Source organism: Parasteatoda tepidariorum, chromosome 8 (genome assembly GCF_043381705.1).
Source record: "Parasteatoda tepidariorum isolate YZ-2023 chromosome 8, CAS_Ptep_4.0, whole genome shotgun sequence".
NCBI lineage: Eukaryota > Metazoa > Arthropoda > Arachnida > Araneae > Theridiidae > Parasteatoda > Parasteatoda tepidariorum.
Window position 1 is genome coordinate 51015842 of NC_092211.1, and position 14821 is coordinate 51030662.

At 33.1% G+C, this 14821-nt stretch overlaps 1 protein-coding gene across 1 annotated transcript; it reads right to left on the bottom strand.

Moving 5' to 3' along the window:
• Positions 1 to 13313: 13313 nt before the first annotated feature.
• LOC107453682 (uncharacterized) lies at positions 13314 to 14030 on the bottom strand. The gene has a single exon (XM_016070598.2). The coding sequence runs from the start codon at positions 14028 to 14030 to the stop codon at positions 13314 to 13316; it is 717 nt and encodes a 238-aa protein (XP_015926084.2).
• Between the last annotated feature and the right edge of the window lie 791 nt (positions 14031 to 14821).

The window sequence follows — 14821 nt, forward strand, 5'->3', positions numbered from 1 at the left end:
AGCGGCATTAACCGATTCGTCGCAATTTGAAATCGATAATGGCGGGTAAAGAGCAGGAAATGTTGGTGGAATTCGGAGGGGGCGGTGCCTTGCACCAGGTAAAGAATCGTGGTCGCTAATTGGTCGCTGTCCTCAGCGAATCATAAGTTGAGAAAATATATGAAAATGAGTGAAATTTACGTAAAAGGCATGAAATAAAATAACAATTAAGTAAATTAGTATATACATAACGAACGATATTTACATTACGATAAAAATAAACAAGGTCTGGGATAGGTAAATAATGATACACGATAAAATACACAATTGAGAATAAAATAAAACTTGGTTAAATGTACAAATTTACAAGTCGGGTTGGGGGATCACGAAATCCAATAATAAATAGGAAATACCAGATGTGAAATTTAATGAGAGCATATTATGGAGTTTTGTCCTCTGTTAAAGAATTGACCCAGGCGTTCTGGCTTAGCCGCTCGTTTCTGGGTTACTCAATTCACTTTATTTATCAATATACATTCTTTTTGGCCGTGACCCCCTGGGGGGTTGCTCCGTACCTCCAAGAAAGTAATTGTTGTGTTTAATCTGTGATTGTGTGAGATCAATTATTTTGTGTGTTTTGGAATTGTTGTTATAATTGATTTAACCTGAATTTTTGCTAAAGAATGCAGTAATGGGGCTGAATTTTGTATTATCTTCGATAAAATCGATATCAAAAAGTGAGTTGAAGTCGCTTGTGGTGCAATTTATAGCTTTTAAGTAGAAATCCTTGTTGAGTTTTTCCATATAGTCGTTGATGTTAGTTATTTTAAGGTCTTTAAGAATGTTATTTTTGCTAATGCATTTTGGTGCTCCAAGCATTCTTCTGAGGATTTTCCCTTCTGCGTTTGCTAGCTTCTTCTTTAGTGTGTTGTTCAAAGTATTAATTGCCGGACTAGCATAGGTCAATATTGGTCTAATGGCCATTAAGTAGACTATTTTCTTGCACTTAATATTTAGTGAAGATTTTGAATTTAGAATTGGGTGGAGTGCCCAAGATGCTCCGTTTGCTTTGTTGATAATATTTGTAATATGTTTATTCCAGCTGAGGGTATCCGTGATAGTCACGCCCAGGTACTTGGCGTGTGATACCGGTTTTATTATTTTATTATAAAGTTTAATATTGGGGATGACTTTTTCTTTTATTGAAGATTAATAGTTGCGATTTATCTGGGTGTAAGCTAATTTTCCAAATCTGGCACCACTTCTCTATTTCAAATATTTTATGTTGCATATATATTGCTGCTTGTTTATTTCCAATTGATTTGGTAATTAGGGCGGTGTCATCAGCATAAAGTGCTGTGAGTTCTGTATTGTTTTGGTTATTGACTGGGAAGTCGGCTGTGTATATGATATACAGCAGGGGGCCAAGAATGCTGCCCTGTGGCACACCTGCCCTGATTACTCTATAATCTGAATATGAGTTGTTGATTTTGATCCTAAATTTTCTTTCGGTGAGGTATGAGTTTAGGAAGAGAATTATATCCATTGGGATATTAAGCTGCGACATTTTGACTATTAAGCCCTGGTGCCATACACGGTCAAATGCCTTGGCCACGTCTAGTAGTAATAGGAATGCTGTCTCATGTTTAAATTTTGCTTGGCTTAAGAATTCAAGGATGTTAATAAGCTGTTTAGTGGTAGATAGGTCTTTTCTGAAGCCATATTGTTGGTTTGGGATAATGTTCTGAATATGATTGTTCATCCTTTTTTGTATGATTTTTTCTAGAATTTTGATAATGAAGATAGCAGGCTGATGGGCCTGTAATTTTCTGGGTTCGATGCTGTTTTGCGAGAAGTATAATGTCTTGAGTTTTTCCAATTGCTGGGGAAGTAAAGGGTGCTTATGCAGGAGTTGAAGATATTTACTAGTTGACTTATTTTGTTTATGGGAAGGTTCTTAATCATGGAATTAGTAATATTGTCGTCTCCAGGCGCTTTTCTGTTGGGGAGGGTTTTGATAATAGAGATCACCTCGTCTTCTGTAGTCGGGTCGATGTTGCTTGGGTAGTTGTGCCTCTTGTTAATAATGTCATTGTAATTGTCTAGAATTAGTTTATCACTGGTTGGGTCGTTGTTTTCTTCATTAATTGAGAATTGTTTCTCCATGGTTAATGCAAATAAGTCTGCTTTGTCTTCTATGGTGTAAACCGGGCCGGCTGGCCCTTTTAAGGGCAATTTTGAAATTGGTGATCTTCTTAGGGATTTTGTCATATTCCAAATTGAATTGTCCGAATTGTTGAGTTTACTAAGTTTGTCATCCCACTCTTTATTTCTGTGCTCGTTGCATAGTTTTTTAATTTCCTTATTCATCCTGTTTAATTGTCGTTTGAGTTCGGGATTTAGGTTTTGCAGGAACTTTTTCCTAATCTTGTTTTTCTCTTTTATGATTTTTCTGATATGGCTGGGGAGTTTGTATTTGTTGATATTAGTTGGTGAGGTATCTGTGGCCCCTTGGAGGGCCGTCGAAAATGTTTTAGTGAGGTCTTCAATAGCATGATCAATTTCGTTCGGGTTTTTAAGGGTATTAATATCTTCTTTATTTTTAGTGAGGTGCAGGATGTTGTGGTACAGTGTCCAGTCTATTTTCTTTCTAAGGTTGTTACTTTCGTTTGTTTCTAGAGATGCGGTTATCCATACCGGCCTGTGGTCGCTGCTTAATTCATGCAGAACATCAATGGCAAATGGTTTTGGAATGTTAGTTAGCATGATATCGAGGATTTCAGGGGGGTAAAGGCCGCTGCGATGTAGAAAAGTGGGCTTGTCTGGTGCATAGTCCAAATTTTTAATTAGCTCATGCATTTGTTTTCCAATTTTATTTTCTTTACTACATCCCCATATAGAATGTTTAGCATTGAAGTCACCCAGTGCAATAGTATCGATGTTGGGGGGGAAAAGGTCTTTAAAAGAATTGTCGTCAAATTCATTAAATGGAGGATTGTACACTGCAGAAATTTTAATATATTTTTTATTATTTAGTTGTAGTAGAATCGACGTTTCCTCTCTCTCGTTATTGGTGCTTAGTTTGTATATAGAGGTTTTAAAATTTTTATGGGTAAGAATGGCACACCCGCCACCTGTACGTTGGATCCTGTCGGTTTTGTGGGTAGTATAATTAGGTATATTTATCTTATTACTGGGTTTAGCGTGCGTTTCAGTGATTGCGATTATATCAGGAGTATATCTAGCTATGAAATCTAGTAGTTCAGGGAGTTTATTCATAAGGTTGTTTGCATTCCAGAGTGCTATTGTTAGTTGTGATGAGGGTTTATTCTGCATAGTTTTGTGGGTTGTATCCTTAGAGGTTTTCCATAGGGAGCGTCATTTGGTCTTTGAAGAAGTTTATGCATTTAGTAAGGTTCATGCTTGCTTCAATGGCTTGTAAGAGTAGCTGACTTGGGTCTAATAATACTGAATGGTTTTTGGTGTTTTTAGCTGCGTTTGCGTAGCTTAGTCCTGGCTTTACGGCATTATTGAGGAATCTTCTGTTATTATCTTGATTGTTGAATCTTGGTCTATTGTATCTTTTAGTTAGGATCTCCTCATATTTGAAGCATTTACTATAATTGGCGGGGTGTTCCCCTCCACAGTGGCAGCATTTTGGCTTGTCTTCTCTGGGTTTTGGGCAGTCGGCCGTGAGGTGGTTCTCGCCACACTTGACACAGCGGGCCGGGGGGTTACATAGTTTTTGTCCGTGAAAATATTCCTGGCACCTGTGGCACTGTGTGGGTCTATTTGACTTTTTGAATTCTTCAATTATCACTTGCGCATTGAAGAGAGCTCTGACATTAAATATGTTTTTAGCTGTGTCTAGGTCCTTGTTTAGAGTGATAATGGCTGTAGTCATGGGGATTTTACCACCATTAATCCTTCTGTACATTCGAACAGTATTAATGACTGGGATGTTTTGGGCTATTAGTTCATCTGAAATTTCCTGTTCGCTGTATTCCTTGGGCAAATTTTTTATAACAACTCTGAATGAGCGTTCCTCTGGTAGGGTGCAAGTGTGATGCCCAACATTTTGTTTCTTAAGTACAGATATGATTTGGCAGCGTACTGTTGAGTCGTCTGTTTTAATGGTGTAATAATCACCATTATTTTTTCTGGTATAATTATTTATTTGTCCCTCCTTAAGTGTGTTGTTGAATGACTTCCAGTTAAAAGTTTTATCTTTGATTATAATGGGGGGGATTTTTGATTTGTACGGTAAAACCGTCTTCTGGGTCAGGGGTATCATTTTGATCTTGATTTTGGGCAGTCCAAATGGGCGATGGTGGGGTGGCCTTAAATCTTTTGGATTTGGAACTGGGGAGATTGTTTTCCCTACTATGTTGGTTGAGGGTATCTGGGAATTCAGTATCCATAAAGTTGTCAATTTCTAATGCAAAAGACTTGAATAGTTCCTGGTGGTCTTCAGCGAAATCGTCTAGTTTTTGGGCAGTTAAATTTGAAATGTCACTAAAAAGCTCTGTTTCGTCAACGGCATTATGTTTATATGCGCGACGTTCTTGTGTGAAATTGCTAAAACAAGTCTTAAGTTGTGCTATGTTACTTTCGATCTTCTCGCCGTTGTCGGCCTAAGAAGCGGCAAATTTTAATATAAGTAATGTGTGGTGTATCATATCACCAAAAATTGAAGTTATATTTTCCATAGCGGGAAATTCTTTTTCATGATTATCATCGGTCGGGGAGTCTGATCCTGAATTAGCGCAGTCATCGGCATTTGGCTGCAATCGTTTTGCTTTACCGTGCTTACGCTTTTTCTTATTGCTTGTATTTGCAATTGTTAACCCTGGAATATTAGCGGGTTTGGGGGTCTCGTTACTGTCGAGAATTCGATCGCTATTTTTAGAGCTATCCATTTCCGCGTCCTTAGGAGCCTCGGATGTAGCCATCATATAGATTTTATGGCCCTTAGAAGGGCCTTTCGAAATTACTAACTCACGAGGTGGGTCCGTATCTCTGGTTCAATCTACCAAGAAAAATAAACACCGAACTCGTGGCTTGGTTAACACCGGTAAGCTATGGAGGGCTCTAGGTTTCCACCACGAGTCGGTCAATACTTACCAGAGGAGACATCAAATAAAAAAAAATAAAAAAATGAGAACAATGTAGTGCCCTACTCTCAGTTCGGGACAGCCTACAAGATCTGAAATAGAATGTAACGCCCTACTCTCAGTTCGGGACGATTACATGAGGATGAGATAAAATGCAACGCCTTACTCTCAATTCAGGCAAATTACATATATCTGAAGTATAATGTATCGTCCTACTGTCAGTTCGGATCGACTACATATGCTGGAACTCAGGATCAGCGAAGACAGTTACCGCATGAGTGCGGCACAGGGACGCCGGTTAAGGATCACTGATCACGCCGTACTCTCAGCTTCAGTACGTGATCAGGAGCAGCTGAAATGTACGACCTACTCTCAGTTCAGTCGACATGTCGAGCCTAACTTTACCTCGTCTCGTCTTCGGTTTGGCTGAGGCCTTCAGGCCCCGAAGGGGCCTTTTACCTCTTCATCCTCATCTGGTTCATCATCAGTTGCTACTATCTGGAAGTGGAATCTAAAAGGGAAAAAGATTAGACACAAAAAAGCTATGAAAATCATTTTGGTTGATACAGTGATCTGATTGGTCGAAAATGTAAGATCTGGGCGGGGCTAGATTTCTTGGGTGCAAGTAATTTTGCAGCGCCAGTGCTGATAGTGGTGTACTATGGAACTAAGAAAATCTAATTTCAATTTTGGCCCTTAAAAAGGCCTTTTTGATATCAATTAAATAAGTAAAAAATTTGATTTCATGGTTTGAATTGAGTANCCTAAAAGAAAGGGAAAGAAAAGAAAGTTTGAGAATAAAAAATATTCTCGGAGAAAACGAGCCCAGTGCTCGAGCTGCTCTCTCATTGGTTGCTGCAGGGACTAGTGGGCGGGGCTAGGAGTGATTCCACTAAAGTTCTAACTTCAGGATCGCTAAAGAGTTCTTTAATGGCAAATTGAAGTCTGGAAATCTTATTCAATGGCTTTTTCTTGGAATTAAATTTAGCTGGGCGCGCTGGGCATCCAGTAAATGATGAGGGGTGCTCTCCAGAGCAGTTGGCGCACTTCGCGGGGGTATCTCTATCTTTGGTGCATTGGTATGTGAAGTGTGGTCCCCCACACTTCATGCATGCTGGATCCTAACTTTACCATATCTGCCAACTCTTCCGGATGATTTTATTTTCATATTTAAAGTGGTAGTAAATATATACTATTTTTTCTTTTATGAACTTAATTTTTAAATGATTTTGATCACTACTATTCTTTCAAAAATTAAGCACATATATTAATATACGTTACTATCATGGTTGTCAACTTAAGTTTTTTCAAATGCAACGTATTTGTTTGTTTTAATTCCCTTTTAATACCACTGGGAAAAATGATAATGGAAGGGATTAAAAGTTGGCAGGTATGCTTTACAACAACCTACCCATCTCGTGAATATCAACAGAATGCCCACATATCTCATTTTCAATCATCTATCCCAGTGGGTTGCCACCATACAGTATAAGTAATTACAAAAAGTACAAATTAAATTTACAACTAATAAGTGATATATAAAATTAAAAGCTTACATTATACCTATTCTTAGGNATGCCCACATATCTCATTTTCAATCATCTATCCCAGTGGGTTGCCACCATACAGTATAAGTAATTACAAAAAGTACAAATTAAATTTACAACTAATAAGTGAAATATATAAAATTAAAAGCTTACATTATACCTATTCTAAGGTAAAATTATAATATTGAACAATAAAATTAATTATTACATTTATATTAAAAGTTTAGAAAAAAGGTTCATTCTCACTGTCATTAGCAGAAAATTTTAAGTCTCATGCTGCCACCTATTAGCATAAAGATTAATAAAATAAAAACTGTAAAGGAACTTTATCAGTACATTAACGTTATTTACATAGCCTTTTGGGGGCATGACAGACATTGTATTGTCGTTCATGTGTAAATTGGTATATACACCCATGCAAGCTGTGGCAATCGTTATGAAGGTGAATGGATCTGTATTATTCGTAGAAATAAGCTCTTCTCGAAACTTCAAACAACATCTTCGCAGAATGTCTACGTCAGATCTAAAAAAAAAAAAGAAATTAAGAATAAATAAAATAAAAAATCCTATGAAATATTGAATACTGATATAAAATTGTTAAAGAATATTACTATTCAATTAATAGTCTAATACCTGCAATATTCACCTATTTCTTTCTGAAAATTGAAAGTTTCAAACTTATGTTTTTCATGCCACTCCATAAACTTATCACGTTCGTCGGGACTCATCTGGTTATAACAATACATCTCGCGAGATGGCATTGGCCCAAATTATTCTTGATTCTCTCTAAAATAAAAATTAATATTTAATATATTTTAGACAATGTAAACAGATTATAAAGAATCTAGAAAATAATTACCTGGTATTTAGAAGATGTGGAAAATACCCTTTCTTCAACTCTTCCAGACCGAAACTCAAAGGCAGCTTTGATAGACTCATTGCAAAAAAATTGAGAGAATCAACCACTCTTATATTTAACGATTGCACTGTAATGCAGAGAAGTTTAGAACCACGCATGATCACCTTGGGTTTTACTGACTGCCTTATTAGATAATTGAGAAGAAACATACCTTCATACCCTTCTATATTATGGTACATCCTTTGTGAGATGGAGAAAATAAAAATTCACCTGACTTATCTAGTGAGTCTTATCCAGAAAATACTTTTTCAGTACCATCAAAATACTGCATGACGATAAAATTGGCTACATGTTCTCCTGAACTTTGATCTGCCTCTATTTCAAAAAATATATAATTTTCGTGATGTGCAGTTTTTTTCTCTTTCCTCTTGATGAAACATAAATGCTCCATTGGATCGCAATTCTTTTTGCAATTTTTACAAAATGTTTGTCCTCAAATGTGGGGTGAACTTTTCTTATAAATTTGTAACTGTTGGCCAAATCGATCACAAAAAGAATTTTGCTTTTTTTCCAGATTTCTATGTGTCGATCGAAACACTCTTTTGACTTGCAAATTTTATTGCAGCCTAGGCGACTGATTCTCGATATTGCTTTACAATTATCACTGAAACACGTATGGCAGTGATTTTTACATCTGTATGTCGAAAGGTTTTTGTAACCTAAATCGCAAAAGGAGCAATAGTACGATGTTCCTAAAAATCCGTCATGGATGTTATGGCATGGTAATGCTCTCCATCTTCCATAAATACAGCTTTCTTTCCCTCTCCAAGCCTCTATGTACAACCTAAAGGAAAAAAAATACATCAATATTCAGGGGGAGTAAAACAAAATTTTCGTTTAAATTCAATAAGGAATATTCATTACTGTTCAAGTAAATCTCACTTTATTAAAATTTCCAGCAATTTATTTTTATGCACAAAAACATTTAGTATGTTTATTAATGTGTGAAAACGAAACTATTATGTAGTATTTCTATTAATGTTTCTATTTGCAAAATGTTTTTCTCCATTTATTTACAAAAAATAACCTCACAACCCACAATAAACGTGTTTAAATATTTTCGCTTTGAATTATGATGCTATCTAACTTACATTAAAATAAATAATTATATAATAAATGGGAAAAGTCATTTTCTTTTCTAGAAAAAAATTTTAGATAAGAGAATAAAAATGAAATATTATTTGTATTGCAAAACCAGTAAAGTAATAATAATAGATAGATAGATAAATAAATTACAAGAATAATGTTGAAAAAATATTTTTATTATCCACATAAAACGTAATACCACATGATGATGCTATCAAAATTAAAATACAGAAATCTTATTTTTAATCACAAAAATATTTGAATTTTTTTATAAGTATTCTTGCTACTTTCATTGATAGTTTCCTGAATAAATAATATTATGAATACTATATATATACTCACTAACGCAAAAATATCTTTTTTCATTGAAAAAAAAAAAAAAGACAGCTGTGAAAATTATATAATTTTTAAGATTTTTCTACTGGTCTGGTTAAAAAAAAAATCATTAAATTTGAGAAATAATTAAAATTACATATTTTACATGTTTGAGATTAGTAGATCCACATCTTAATTAAAGTACAACATTTAGTTTCAACAAAAACTAAAAAAATTAATTAAAATCTATTTTTTCATGTATAAAAGCTTGCTTTTAAAAACATGTGTAAAAATATATATGTTTAAATCACTGAACAACATACTAAACAATTAGGAGCAGAGTAATTCTTGTAACATTCAAAAAAAAAATTTGGGGCTGCGATTTGTTGCAATACAAAGAGGCTTTTGAACTATGATATAAAATCTATGATATTTTTCAGACCAAAAATTCTGATGTTAAAAGTTTTACTCCAAACTTTTAAAAAAGGTAATCAATTACGGTTTCCTATTGTTCAAAGTACTCTTTGTATTTTAAACTATTTAAAAGAAAAGTCAAATAAGAATAGTAAAATTCGAAAGAAACTCACTCATGAGCATGGGTAATAAGAACGACTCAATTTTTTAGGATGCATCTCGATTTCAAAATTCAGAATTTTGTTATTAAAGTATTGCTTAGACATTTAACATGAGACATTGTCACAGATCTTAACAAATGAATTGATAACAATTTAATTTAAAATTCATAGGAACACACCTTTTTGGCTATATGACTGATATTTAAAAATTTGTTGCAAGAACATCTAACATTGAAAAAAATAAAAATAATCAAATTTATCATGTACTCATAATAAGAGTGAATAATGTAATAGAACTTTAACATATTAAGCAATAACATTTTGATGTAAAAATTATTTTCTGAAATTTACAAACTAAATAAACATTTGCACAAAACGACTAAAAGGCTACAAGTATTTTAATTAATATACTGTTTGCCAATGTATAAAAACATATAGATTGTGCTGTTGTTTTTTGATGCCAGAATCGTAAATTATTTTGCATTTCATATTTCTACAATAAAAGATTATATGTGGTCTTTAATTAGACCTTATGAGGCAATGATCACAAAGCGAAATGGGAAAAAAATAAAGATATATGCACTATTTAGATGAAAAAGATATTTGAGACGCTTCTTATGGTTAAGTATAAATGCATAAAACAAATAAACAGCAAAACATGTCAATTTTATTAATACTACACAATTTGAATTTACTTGCAAGGTTAATGAAAGTGATAATAAACTAAAATAAATACTTTCTAAATTAACTTTTAAACATAGTAAAGAAATTACATTAAGATATTACATTTTACTCTGAGCATAATTTCTTACGGGCATGTGCATTTTTTATACAGAGCATCTGCTACATTTTAGATTTTCAAATCCATGATTTTTCAAGACTTAACAAAGTTAATATTTCTTCCAACAAAAACACAACAGTAACTTTAAAAAAAATTTATAATAATAAAAATTTTAAAATCATAGAAGTTTAAAACATAATTTGCTCTAGAAATGACTTTTTTTTTCTTTAAATTTTCAAACGAACACAATAATTTTTAAAGAACATGATAAGAACATTCGACGGCCTAAAACCAAGACTTTTCTAAAAAATAGTTGAAATCATGACATTTCGTGGCAAATTTTGGTATGAACACATTTCACTTCATATCCTTAAAAATGTTGTTTAAATTTTTTTAAATTTACGTTCATTTGAGGCAATTTTTGTTATTTAAGACAGTACAGTAATTTTTAAGGCAAATGTTTCCAAAAATATTAGCTATTTTTTTCAATCTTAACATAGAAATCAACTTTACATACCTCACAATGATAATTTTCACATAATATTTAAATAATCCAGCTAAAATGCTATATTGAATCGATGACTTAAGAAAGGTCTCACTTTCTCCAGAAATCAATTTTTAAAAATGCACAAATAGTGGATTAGGAATTTAACAATTAGTGATGGCTTCTTTAACCCGCCCCTATTCAATAAATCTATTGCCGGGGGGTGTGGTTGAAGGAAGGGACATGAGGTGCAGATCATCCGCTAACTGCTTGTTATAGATTTGATACATCACCTTCCTAAATTACGCCGATGACTGGTACATCTTTTTTGAGAAAAGAAAAAACACAGGTTTTCGTAGACAAAAGTTAATCCATCTTTTTGTTTATTTTGGTTCTAAGAACATGTTCATTTCCTGTATACAGCTCACCAATTCACAAGAAAGTGAATCCACCACGTGGATGCTGGGTTCTCCCTGTGTGCTCCAGGGAGTAGATAGGAATTTGATTTAACATATTGAAATAAATGTTTCCTTGTAGAATTACATGATGCATCAAATAAATAATTAGAAGATAAGGTTGCAGAAACTTATAACGGTAAAAATCAAAGATTAAACTCTAGAGCACACAGGGGGGGGGGGAAACAAAAAGGATGCTGCTCTCAAAAAGGCAACCACTTACTCGAGATCCACGGGGAATACTGGTCTATCTCCAAAAGATAGCGTCCCCTCTTCAGCGGTTGCGAGAATCTCTAGAGACGAGCTATGAGTCGAGCCCTAGAGATCCTGCAAAGGCAATAAAGAGGGCGCTCCTGCTGGAGACAGCCCAGTATGAAAAGTAAACATTGTGGTGATCCCATGATCACACCACAAATTCCCCCCTTGAATGGGAAAAAAATTAATAACCACCCCTTTAATGAAAAAAATTAATTTTAAATTACCCCATTAAAATGTAAAAGTTAAGTTCAAAAAAACTTATGTTACCGTTAACATAAAATGCGAATCATAAAGATAAAAAACATCATACATACATATCATGTTCAACATAAAAAATCTTGAGTAAATACATGCATTAAAAAATATTGAGCTACATAAGTGTCCTCAGTAGAAGACAATTTGACTGGTGCCCTGAAAAAAAGAGTTCAATTGTCCTGATGGCCAATTATAAAATAATTGCTTTTTTTCTTGAAATTCAGACCATAATTGTTGAGGTGGGATGACAAGGTGAGGTTAAACCTCTGACGAAAAGTAAAATGGCATTACAAGTATGAGTAAATATCACATATAATAACAACTTTGACACATTAAATGCACTTTTCACTGTAAATACATTCGCTGCACTTGGAATAACATCAAAAACTCTCATTATAAGTAATTCAACCATATTAAAACAAATTGGAATTACCTGTAAAAACTCTCATTGGAAGTCATTCAAATACATTTTTGTCACCTTATGGAATAACTCTTAAAAACCTAGGAAAAAATGTTAATTCCATAAAGAGAAATTTTTTTTTTTGACGAATGTTAATTTTGATAAAGAAATCCTAAGACTCGTGACAAGAAAGTCAACTATAAAATGCTTATGCGTTAGTAATTATGACCATCATTTTTAAATGTTTGTAATTATGTAGCAAAAATAAATGGGAAAAGAACTTGGATAAATAAATATAACCAAAAAGTTGAATACGTGTGAGTATTCAGTGTGATAATGAAAATTCAATTGTGATATTCAATTTTCTCGTAAAAGAACCTAAAATTTAAATTTGTTTGTAAAATACAAACATTTTTCTTCATAAATGTAACAATTACCAATTCTAAGAGAAATATCACACGTAAAAATAAGAATGACCCTGTTAATTATGTACATGTACAACATTTTCATTCCTTATAAAAACAAGTATGATCATTTCAACAAATCGTATTAAATAAATTCAATAAATCATGGTACACATATCCTTAACATATCACATGCAGTAAAAGTAAAATAGGCAATTATATCAACATTGAATAGTTTTGATACATTTGTCATTTGAAAACCCTGCTAAAAATACTCAATTGTTAAATTGAGAAAAATCGACTCAGTGGAATAAATCAGTACCCAGTAATTGTAAGTATTGTAAATAAAAATAATTTACATAATTTTTTTTTTTTTGAAAGTTAGAGTTAAAGTTAAACTTAATCCCTTATTAAATACTGTTAAATGAAATAGTTATATAATGTTATTTGAGTTTGATAATGCAGAGTTTGATAATGTCCACACAGCCCCGCCCAAGAAAGTATTGCTGTCACCCATAATTTTTTTTGTTGTTGTGATAACATATAAACATATCATTTTCAAAATAAAATATTGTTATGTAAAGAACAGTTGCGCACCTGTTCACCATTGCCAGCAATAGAAACTAACAATAATTCACAAGAAAATAATCCTTAATTACTTATTTATTTACTTACTTAGCTAATTAACCAAAATATGGAATCTCATGTATGACAGCAATATCTATTAATATTATATTTATCTTATCGTGCTCGAAGGTTATATCCATGAAATGGATTATTAATTGGTGGGCTCGGAGAATAATTAAGATCTAAATGAGAAAGTCGGCGGGGTGCAAGTCTTAATCTATCACTATGTATTACAAAACCTTTATGAGAAGGTGTGTCTAAAGGTGTAATTTTAAAATTTACATCACTTTGCTTCTTTACTATAACATAAGGGCCCAAAAATTTTGGTTTAAAAGTATCATTTGATCTCATGTACACAATATCGTTTGCATTAAAGTTTCGAAGTTTAGCCTTTTGTATTTGTTTTTGATTTTGTAAGATCTGCTGCTCTTTCAGTTTATTAAATGCTATATCATAAGTTATCCTTAAATCTGATATAAAATTTTGACTAAAGGAAGCCTTGTCAAGTTGTTGAGGCTCTATATTTGGATCAAAAGTATCGAACATAGTGGGAGGGCATCTACCAAAATGTAAATATACAGGTTCAAAACTAGTGCTGGGATGAACAGCATTATTGTACAAATTTTGATGAATAAGTAATGAATTCTTAAACGATACACCTGCTTCGTGCAAAGTCAAAATAGATGATTTAATGGCACGATTCAAAGATTCGGTGGCGCCATTAGCTTGTGGGTGTTTAGAAGAATTATGGGTCAAAAATATACCCAAATTTTTATTGATGCAATGAAATACCTCTGAATTAAACTGTGTGCCTAAATCTGTCAAAATCATGGCTGGTCTACCATGTATCGAGATATATTCTATCAGATGTTGTGATACAGTTTCGGTAGTTAAATTTCTTAAAGGGTATAAAGTGAGAAATGATCCAAAACGGTTAATGCATAACCACAATTTTTAATGGGGCCCACTATATCAATTGAAATAAATTCTCTTGGGACTTTAGGGATGGGAACATTCTGTAAAGGTGCTTTGGGAATGTTGTAGGATTTGTTGCGTATGCATGAATCACAAGATAAAACAAAGTTTCTTGTATCATTATACATATTTTTCCAAAAGAAATTTTTTTGAACAATTTCATATGTTTTCTTTAACCCAAAATGTGAGATATGACTAATTTTTAATACCTTACTCTGTAATGATTTTGGAACAACAATTAACTAATCTTTTTTTGTTTGTAATAAACATTAATAGAAAGGTGTTGTTAGATATTTCATTTTGAGGGTCCTGTTTTTGAATAATATTTACAGCTTCCAATTCTATATCTTGGTCAACAAAAGGAAGTATTAGCTCATTATCTTGGGACTGCAAAGCAGGAGCACAATTACTAGGATTTTCTCTTCGAGAAAAGTAATCAGAAAGAAAATTAATTTTTCCAGGAATATATTTCATTTCAAAGGAATATTCGGACAGTTCTAGTAGCCAACGAGTAATTAAATTTGCAGGTGAAGTAATTTTCTTGTAATGGAGTAGGGGCTTGGAGTCTGTTATATGAAATTTTGACTAAAGGAAGCCTTGTCCAGTTGTTGAGGCTCTACATTTGGATCAAAAGTATCGAACATAGT